Source organism: Dendronephthya gigantea, unplaced genomic scaffold, assembly GCF_004324835.1.
Source record: "Dendronephthya gigantea isolate DGI-Jeju-01 unplaced genomic scaffold, DenGig_1.0 000164F, whole genome shotgun sequence".
NCBI lineage: Eukaryota > Metazoa > Cnidaria > Anthozoa > Malacalcyonacea > Nephtheidae > Dendronephthya > Dendronephthya gigantea.
Window position 1 is genome coordinate 338,798 of NW_021163174.1, and position 11,057 is coordinate 349,854.

The following is an 11,057-nucleotide window of genomic DNA, read 5'->3' on the forward strand; positions in this document are numbered from 1 at the left end:
TCTTCCTACGAGCGTACCGCAGATAGACATATTGGAACCATTTGCTATCCCATTCCTCGCTGTCACGTCATTCTTGTCGTTCATCTTCATCGTTATCTATTACAAGCTTACAGATTTCGACAACGAAGTTGATTAGCTGCTCCGATTAGTACTTGATTAGTCGTCCCTACCTCGATTTATAATAGAAAGAATAGGAGTGCAATAAATGCTAAAATCATACGAGTGATCGCAATATCAACTGACCGTGTTGCGGGATTAGTTAACCACGAGTATGGTCTTAATTAGCATTAATTGCACGACTTAATTCGTTCTATTACTTGTATTAGATGCAATTTATTGAAATTTATTTTATTGAATTGATATAATTTATAATTTTTCATCACAACAATAGTACGTGCATGGTAGTACAACAAGTAGTACAAGGCTGTTGAATGTTCGGAAAATCACGAAGGCATTTTCTCTTCATTGAGTTGACCTTCGTAATTTTCCAAACTTTCAACAGCCAATCAGAAATTTGCCGACGATTTTTCCGATGATGACGTTTGTCGAGTAAATCGCATCCCGCCTCTGTTTAACAAAATTTCGAAAAAAAAGCACTTTTTATTTGCAAAGTTTAAGCATTTTTAAGTCCTTTTCAAGTCTAAAACTGACAGATAAATTTAGTAAATATATCTTATTGTGTGTATCTCGTGTTTTATACCTATTTTTTTTTCAAGAAACTAACGTAATTTTTGTGTTTCAAGCGATGGTATAAATGTTTGCATTATATTTTTTGTCAGAGAGTTGCCAGCCTTAGGATAATTATGTACATACATGCATAAGATAGTATACGATGCCCGCATTGAGCGGGCTGCATATGGTTTCAATGAGCGTTCCGCGTGGGTTGCTCTCCATGGAAACAGGTTAGTGCGTGACACCAAATCTGTGAAATACAGGGATTACAGGCTTATAGCCATGATACGTATAGTATTTCATTCATTGCGCTATTGACTATTGTTGTTAAAAGCGAAAGTGATGCATAAAGCTTAAAAATCCTGGCACACTAATGTACGTTGGTCTTCTCGGTTAACAGAACAGAAGCTGTTGTATTCTAGGTAAGTCCAACTGTTCAATATTTCCAATGCATAGACTATAGTGTTTTATACGTTACCATGTAATGTTAGAGACTTAAGGAATTAAGTTTGAAAATATAAATTCGTTGGACTCGTGTTTGCAAATCAAGAAACGTCGACGCAGTGAGAAACACTTGCTGGCATGTCTGGATGTATGTGTAGTAAACCTTCGTATTTAGGACTGAAACCGTTTGTAAATGTTCGATTATAAAACAGTTGACCGCGATATATTGAATGTTGAATTTTCTTTGTCTGCTCGTAATTGCCGCAATAGCATCAAAATGTCCGAGCTCTTTGACCCTGAAGGACATGCATGAGATATATGAACGCATCAGTATTAACCGCTCTAGTCTTATGAGCTAAAACCCTTTGTTTCACTCGATCGGGGAACTTGAGAGGGTTGAAATTGTACAGTTTATTCGCGCACTTATTGAACTAACTTCTGCGGCATCTGTTTGCTAAGCGTATATTATTTATTATATTTTGAAATTATTAATGTGGTATAGTATATTGTTTCAAATAATACTTATAATAGGACAAATGACTCTGTCCGCGTGTTATACTTTCCTAGAATATTTTTAGCAAATTCTTTGCAAAACTTCGAATACAGAAATTTTCCGTTTGAAAATTTCATCCGTGTTCACAGAAACTTTGAAGTGTAAATTGGGCCTTAGTTTACATGTCGATTGTTTCTATTCTTACAAGAATAATTTATTTTTATTCCTAAGTCTATAAAAGCATAATCTTTTACTTTTAAAGTGACTTTTATTTTTAAGAGTGGCTGCATGGCTTAAGGCCCACACAGACAGGACGCGAATTGGCAACGCGGCGCGAATTTTCAAGGTTTTTAATTTTTCAAAATCAAATAAATTTTGAACTATCATTACATTGTTGTAGATTACTTAACGATAATACATTTTGACTGCTCTGGCGTCCATAGATTCCAAATTTTGCTTTCAGAATTTAATGTGCTCCTAAAAACTCAAAATTCGCGTCGCGTTGCCGCATCGCGTCCGGTCTGTGTCGGCCTTTATAGCTAATCGCTAAACCTAGCTAAACCAATAGCGAGGTTCAGATTTGTATTCCACTATATACTATTAAGTCTCGCTAGTCTATTGAGTCCATTACTGGTTAATCTAATAGACTTTATAGCATTTGATTGGCTCATGTTCCCTCAATAGTTGTGGTAGTGGTAGTTAAATCTGAACCTCGCAAATATCTTAAGGAAGACGACAAAAATATGCGGACGGATATCAATACACTGATTCTCTAAAAAGAAAAACATAATTGAAAATAAAAACCTCTGGAAGTATACTAGACGACTAAGACGAGTATACACGTTAATTACAGCCGCTGAGTGGCCCTTGCAGTAGTCCATGATTTATTCTGTGGTGTCTAAGTATGAAATATGCATATTTTTTAGCGGTTTTGTACTTGGATCGAATTATGAAAAGAAGACTACTTGCGATCGTTGGGCTGCTCTTGTATCTTTTCGACTTCGCATCAGATTTCTACGTGGCTTATAGATATTGGGAAAATGGGGATACTTGGTGGTTCGGAATGACGATTACCTTTATCGGTGTTCCTTCAATTATAGTAAATATAACATCGGTGGTACAACTTATGGATCCATGCTTATGTTTGGCCAGCATTCTACAATTGTCTTTGGTGATTCGATACATCAAAAAAATATATGACGATCGCAATCCCTATTCATTTGCAAAGTTGCGGTATGTGGAGACAATTTTGGAGTCCGCTCCACAGTGGTGCCTTCAGACGTACGTCATGTTACGTAAGTGGCATTTCCCATGGCACTCCGTGATCTCGATTGTACTGTCATTCCTGTCCTTAGCGTGGAGTATTACAGAACTCGAGATTGCAAGATACGAGGACGATCCACTAGGTGGTCTCAAATTAAAGGAGAAAGCCTCGTTTCTGGTTTGGCAATTTTTTACGCTTCTATCAAGATTATATGCCATCGTATTTTTCGCTTACGTGTTCAGATATTACGTGATTCTCGTCCTTCCAATTCACTGGTTGCCCCTGGTTTTGATGATAGTAATCGTGAAAAGAAATGAAATCTTTGCAGAGGGAAATAGTAAAGCAAAAGCCTTAGTCGTGTCATTTCTGGCGAGTTTCCCTTCTCTCTTTCATTCTCCGGGGAGCTTCGCGCCAAAAGAAATTCGCAAAGCTAATATGATCTTGGGGCACATATTCATCGTTATTGGAAACATCGTCATGGTGGTATTGTGTCTGACAGAGGGTATACCAAAAGTGTCCCCGTCGAAAAGCGTGGAACCCATCCCTGAGACCGTACCACACATGGACGTATTGAAACCAATTGCCATTGCATTCCTTTCTGTGGGATCATTCGTGTCGTCCATCTTCATAGTTATTTATTACACACTTAATCACAGACTTCGATAGCACGTTTGGTTTGATTAGGTTTAACTGAATAAGCAGTGATTACAATGATCAAAATATTTGAACAGTTACTATATATCTATCAGGGGCCGCTTGTATAAAAACGTAGTTAACTTTTAACTATAGTTAGTGACAGAGTGACCAATCATGCAGAGTCGTTTATTTCTGAGTTAACTACAATTTAACTACCCAAAATGTAGTTAGCCTAAGAGGTTTATACAACCGCCCCCGGAGTACGAAAAATTGATACTGCATGAGACAAACATAGATTATATGTTACTAAATTACGAAGAAATTATGAAATAAATAGTTTTGATGCATAAAATTTTGTTGCTCGCAGTATTTTTGTACTTGAAGCATTTCATTCTCGAATTACTTTGCATATATGCATATGAAATAAATTACTTTATAATGGTTGGCTCGTTTGTACGATTTCAGTCGTATTTGCGCACAACGTGTATAAATGAAAAACACCATAGCTGAGACGTACCAGTGCATAAGACTAATCAGAGACTAGATACAAGAAAGTGTGAAAATATTTTCCTAGCCTCAACTCGTTTTTCAAATAAATAAAACGGCGTGTAGTGTATAATGCACTGAGTTGAATGTGACACACATTTGGCACGCAATGTATGGCAATACAATCTCGATCACCCATGTACTCCTTTTTGTGCACGTATTTTAGGTAAGTCTTAAAGTAAATGCATCTTCGAATGACTGTTTGCAAAGTAGACTAGCATAGTATATCTTCCTCGTTCATAATATAATATAGGCTATAGCGCATTCAGTTGAGACACATGAGATTGCATGGGTCGAGTTCGCTTTGCCTTCAAGCCAATGTGCGTTTCGCGAATTCGCGTGGGTTACTCACCATGGAAACAGATTAGTGCCACCAAATCTGTGAAACGCAGGGTAAGGAAATTTCCTTAGAAAAGTTTGACCCTGTCGACGGGAGGGTCCTCCCGTCCATATTCGTTTCAAATGTTCTTTGTTTCATGTTATTCAAAACAACCTCTCCCACAGTAAAAAGTATGCATATTTTGTGAGAGCACACGGTGTCTCATTCCTTGCGTTATTGACTATTGCTGTTGAAAGCGAAAGTGCTCTATAAAGTTTTATAATCCTGGCATACTAATGTACGTTGGTCTTTTCTGTTGAACAGAAGCTGTTGTATTCTAGGTAGGCCTAAGTCAAACTGTTTAATATTTCCAATGCATATAGGCTCATAGACTATAGTGTAATACATGTCTCGTCCGTTACATACATTTAATATCAGGGACTTAAATAATTATAAGTTTGAAAATATAACTTCGTTGGACTCGTGTTTGCAAATCAAGAAACGTCGACGCAGTCAAGAAATACTAGCTGGCATGTCTGGATGTATGTAGTACCGTTTGTAAAATGTACAAGTAGTACCGTTCTAGTCTTATATTCAGCGAAGTTAAGCTGTAGCTATCATTTTATGAGGGAAACCACTTTGTTTCATTCGGGAAACTTAGAGGGTTAAAACTGCATGTAAAGTTTCTGCGTGCACTTAGGTATTGGTTTAACTTCCGGCATCTGCTAAGGGTATATTATTAACTATATTTTGAAATTATTAATGTGGTACATAGCGTGAACGCGAAATGATCGATGCGTTTTCGGTCTTGCGAAACCGCATACAAACGAAAACGCACTAGTGTAGACAGGCCCTAAGTATGAGATATGTATATTTTTTAGCGGTTTTGTACTTGGATCGAGTTATGAAAAGGAGACTGCTTGCAATCGTTGGGCTGCTCTTGTATCTTTTCGACATCGCAACAGATTTCTACGTGGCTTATAAATATTGGGAAAATGGAGATACTTGGTGGTTCGGAATGACGGTTACCTTTATCGGTGTTCATTCAATTATAGTAAATATAACATCGTTGGTACAACATAGGAATCTATGGTCATGTTTTGCCAGCGTTCTACAATTGTCTTTGGTGATTCGATACATCGAAAAAATATATAAAAAGGATAACAATCCCTATTCATTCGCAAAGTTGCGGCATGTGGAGACAATTTTCGAGTCCGCTCCTCAGTGGTGCCTTCAGACGTACGTCATGTTACGTAAGTGGCATTTCCCATGGCACATCGTGATCTCGATTGTACTGTCATTCCTGTCCTTAGCGTGGAGTATTACAGAACTGGAGATTGCAGCAAGATACGAGGACGATCAGCAAGTCGGTCTCAATTTAAAGGAGAAAGTCTCTTTTCTGGTTTGGCAATTATTTACGCTTCTGTCACGATTATATGCCATCGTATTTTTCGCTTACGTGTTCAGATATTACGTGATTCTCGTCCTTCCAATTCACTGGTTGCCGTTTATTTTGATGATAGTAATCGTGAAAAGAAATGAAATCTTTGACGACAGAAATGGGAAAGCCGTAGCCGAATCATTTCTGATGAGTTTTTCTTCTCTCTTTCATTCTCCGGGGAGTTTCGCGCTAATTGACAAAGATATTCGCAAAGCTAATATGATCTTGGGGCACATATTCATCGTTATTGGAAACATCGTCATGGTGGTTTTGTGTCTAACAGAGGGTATACCAAAAGTGTCCCCTCGAAAAGCGTGGAACCGGAGACAGTACCACACATGGACGTATTGAAACCAATTGCCATTGCATTCCTTTCTGTGGGATCATTCGTGTCGTCCATCTTCATAGTTATTTATTGCAAACTTACAAACCGGTTTGATTCGGTTTAAACTATAACAGTGATTACAATAATCGAAATATTTCAACAGTTATGCATACATCTATCTGAGTACGAAAGACTGATACTGGGATAAACAAAGACTTTATCTTAATGGAGTTTAGTATTGAATTTGCAAAACACAGGATGAGAAACACGAGTTACTTCATCGAATTTTATTTACTACAGAACTGTTTCTTATTACAAGCGTTAAGCTTGCCACGCTCATCAGGTAAATAATATTATTACAACAACAAAACGACTATATACAAGAGACGCATAATTAATTAGGTCTTGCTACATGTTATGTTCTGGTTACAGTGCATGTTACTTAATGTTACTTAATGTTCGATGCCGACATGTGGAAACAAGTTCATTACGCTTGTTCAAAGAGCTTAATTCAGGATGACATATGATAATAGATTTTTCGATATATAAATATATATGAACAAATTTATACAATGTTTGCATGATTTGAACGTGACACACATTTGGCGCGCAATGTATGCCAATACAAATCTTGATCATCCATGTCTGCGCAATTACCTTAAAAGTCAATAGATGCCATCCAGCTCTGTTAAAGCGCTGTTCAAGCATTGCGTCATCTTCACTGTTATCTTATATATGTTCCACTAACTTCCGTTCAAGCCGTGTTCCAGCGCTATAACAGTGGTACGTCATGAATACTGCATGAGTAATCAAATATAGCACCGCATCACGGCTGCGACTATACAAATCAGTTTATCGCTCTCGTCCTCTATAAATCGGAAAATCTGTCAGGTGTTGGTTTTTCTGCACGTATTTTAGGTAAGTCATGAGTTTAAGGTAAATCAACTTTTTAAATGGGCATTTGCAGTGTAGAGGCTAGCATTACAGTTGAAACACATGTGACTGCCTGATATAAACGCAAATCAAGAAATGTCGTACGGTTGAGGAATAATTGCATATACGCATGTCCGCGCGTGCATGAAGTATGCCTAGTACACCTAAAAATAATGAGAGGAAATATGAAATATCTGGGAAGCCCTTTTTAAATGCTAACTTAGAACATCTGCGCTATGTCTCGCGGCTGTGGAATATCTTCAATTTTCTGTCTTTGAAGTTTTGCTCTCTGCAAATTACAAATCATAATTTCATTTCGACCCTACGATATTCAAGCATCAACCGAACCGCCCTAGTTTTTTATGCAGCGGAACTATCGCGAATTAGCTGATCCTTAATTTTCGAGGAAATATTGAAGCTGTAATCCGAGTGCAATAGGATATCCGGGAAGTAACTCGCGGCAATTGCTGCGCGTATATTTTGCACTGATCAGACCTGCATAAGGAGTATTGTTGTACTGTATGAAATTTAACCTTGACTGTAAGAATTCAGTCTCGCCAAATTAAACTTTAACGAAATAAGACAGCCTAGCCTGGCTGACGTACTTTTCAGTCAAGCATTATTAAGTCTCGCAAACAAGGCAGTAACTGGCACAATCAACTGTTTAATTTGAACAAATTTACGAAGAATTTGTTAATAAATTGTTTAATTTTGATGCATGAAATTTTGATTTTTGTTGATCGCTGGATTTAAAAGTATGTCATTGATTGTGACATCGCTGATCGCTTTCTGTAGAAATGATTTATATAATTTCAAATGTGACGCATTTGGGGCGCAATGTATGAATGGTAATACGTCTGATAGACAATATCTGCATAATTAAACATTTGTAAAGTGCTGTTCAAGGAGTGTACAAGAATGGTAACATCTTTACTGCTGTTCAACTACCGTTTAAGTCGTGTTCCAGCGCTCTCGCAGTGAACGTCATCAATAGTAATCTACTGAATAGTTATAGTTTATCGTTCTCGTCTCTCCAAAGGTTGGGAAAGCTGTAAAATTTTAACTGAAGATTTTAACTGCACGTATTTTAGGTAAGTCCAACTTTTTCAATGAATTTTGCGGTGTAGTTTAGCATAATATGCCTCTCATTAATAGCATATTATATAGCACATACAGATGAGACACGTCGGAGACTGTGATAGGAAAACGTTTCCCTCGATTCGTGTTTTTAAATCAAGGAAAATTGTGCGATGATGACTAGTTTCACGCATGTCTGTCTGCGTTTGGTACCCGAAAAGGCAGAAAAATTGAATATTTCGCCAAACGTGTGTAAATCCTCGATTAGAACATCTGCACTATATTTCGGGACTGCGGGAATGTCCTCAGTTTTCTGTCTGCAGTTTTGCTTTCTGCAATTTCATGTAATAATTTCACTATCCAAATGTCAGTATACTTTTTGACCGCTGCAACATGCATGCATTCACCGCCCTAGTTTTTTATTTAGCGGAACTATCTTGTAAGGAAACCTTTTTTTATTCGAGGAAATAATCGGGTGTAATCTGTTTTGAACAATGTAATATGATCTCCGGGAACAAACTTAGGGCAATTGCTCTAGGTATTGAGTTTTAATTGAGGCAGCCTGGCTCAAGTACACTTCAGTCCAACGCTATTTGGACGGGAATGGAAACAAACTATAAGGAATTTAACAATAGCTACAAAATCCTTCACAGATTTTTACTAATTATCTTTACTAATTATCTTATATAACATATTATGTTTTGTAATGTGATCTGGAATGTGACTCCCAGCAGGGTGGACATTCGTGAAACCTAGCTTCTACAATATCTTCGACTCTATTTTAATTTGCGGTGCGATAATCGGTTAGTTACTTTTGTTATCTGGTTTCCATATAATCGTAATTGTTTTGAGCAAGTGATTTTCACGGATGAGAAATAGTCCGGTTGTAAATTTTACTTCATTTCCGTATTTAAATCGGTCATTGTTGTCTGCACACACATATAGAAATATTCTATCACATCAGCCACCTTGGCATGTTCACGACACTTATACGACTTAATGGAAACCAGGCTTTAACACGATAAAATTATTACTCAGGGATGCTGATTAATTGAGCTGCTGTCATTTCAGTTGCTGTATTGCAAAATATGCAATAATGCATGATTATGCCAAAATAAACAAAATGGCGGGAAGTTATTTGTATAGAAACTAGAAACTGAAGTTTGGTTTTGCCCCACGTTTAGTTCCCGCCCAATACAAGCTTATATCATATGTAAGCATTACTGGTTGACTGTTTCGGCTTTGGGCCAGTAAATTGCACAATTTTATTCATTACAGATTCGCTACATATTTTTTTCGACAGTTCCATATTTAAATCGAGATATGTTTGCAAGCATTATTGGGCTGTTTTTGTACCTATTCGACGCTGGCTCGGATATCTACGTGGCTTATAAGTACTGGGAAAATGGTAATTTTTGGTGGTTCGGAATGGCGGTGATCTTTTTCCTTGTCCCATCAATCATAGTGAATGCGATATCGTTTTCGCATTTGATGAATCCGTGGTCGTGTCTGGCCAGCGTTCTGCAATTGTCCATGGTGCCTAGATACATCGAAAAAATCCTTTGGAATCATAATGCCTTAGGATTAGCAAGGTTGCGGTATCTTGGGACAATTATGGGGTCAGCGCCACAGTTTTGCCTTCAATCATACGTCATGTTACGTCAGTGGTATTTCCCACAGTACGCTGTGCTCTCCATTGCGTTTTCACTCCTGTCCTTGACTTGGAGTATCGGCGAACTCGAGACTGTGAATAGAAAGGGGAACTTCGAAATTGTGGAAAAATTCGCGCTTCTTGTTTGGCAACTTTCCACGCTTATGTTGAGATTCTCTGGAATTGTATTTTTTGCTTACGTGTTCAGATACCACGTGATTCTTTCCCTAGCCTTTCATTGGTTGCTTCTGATTGCATACAAGTTCTGCAAAACCTCGTATATTTCAGCAGAATCGGTTCTCGCTTCATTCCCTGCCCTCTTTCATCCAAATACGATCTTGGAATATTTTTTCATCGTCGCTGAAAACGTCGTCATGGTGACGTTATGTCTGACGATTGGAATCCAGAGTGTATCATATTTGGAAAAGCCGGAAGCCGTTCCTGCGACCGTACCACACGTGGACGACTTCAAACGAATGGCTGTTTTTTGCTTGGCCGCAGGATCAGCCATATCGTTCGTCTTCATGGTTATCTATCACCGCATGAAAGATGTAAATATTAATCATCAAGCGGATAACCCAGTTGTTTAGTTCTTACGATAAGAGAATTTAAGTCTCATTTACTCTTGCCATTTTTGTTGCGATCTTGTGCGCGATTTTCTTCTTTTCATAGATGTGAACGAATAACAAGTTACGAATGCTCAGTGAAATGAATATAACATTATTTATTATACATTTCACCGCGAATGCTCTAATGTGCATGTACGAGCTCCAATTTGCACATAGGTAACTAATTCACTCTTTCATATCTCTCAAAAGTCGAAAATCGCAGCATAAATTGTAGGTGTAAATGGCCCTTGAGAAACATAATCAATCAGAAATATTTTAAATATTTTATCGACAATTTCATTCGCTGTTGAAAGTTAAAGTATAATCCTTCTTGCCATTTGATTACATTTGATTACGTTCGTCGCATTTGACTGCGCATTTAATTTGATGCTGTATTTTTTGTAAAAGAAGACCTGGAGATGCTGCATGAGAATCAGTTTTTGTTTAATAATTTTTATACCAATTTTTGTTAAAGCAAGATTCCGATACGCGTTGATTGAGAGGTGCAGGAAGGCAATAGCATGGTTAAATTTGTAATACCCATACATAATACATTGCATGTTTTGTCAAAGATTCTTTCGAAAAGTTGTGGCATGTTGAGACAATAGAGGGCCTCACGTTATACATAAAACGGCAAACGGAAGACGA

The 11,057-nt window shown here is 37.6% G+C and overlaps 1 protein-coding gene across 1 annotated transcript; it reads left to right on the forward strand.

Annotated features, from left to right (window-relative positions):
- The first annotated feature begins 994 nt into the window (after positions 1 to 994).
- Positions 995 to 3,849, forward strand: LOC114537763 (XK-related protein 6-like). Its single transcript, XM_028558857.1, has 2 exons — positions 995 to 1,094; positions 2,536 to 3,849. The coding sequence occupies exon 2, from the start codon at positions 2,559 to 2,561 to the stop codon at positions 3,537 to 3,539; it is 981 nt and encodes a 326-aa protein (XP_028414658.1). The 5' UTR covers positions 995 to 1,094; positions 2,536 to 2,558; the 3' UTR covers positions 3,540 to 3,849.
- The last annotated feature ends 7,208 nt before the right edge of the window (positions 3,850 to 11,057 follow it).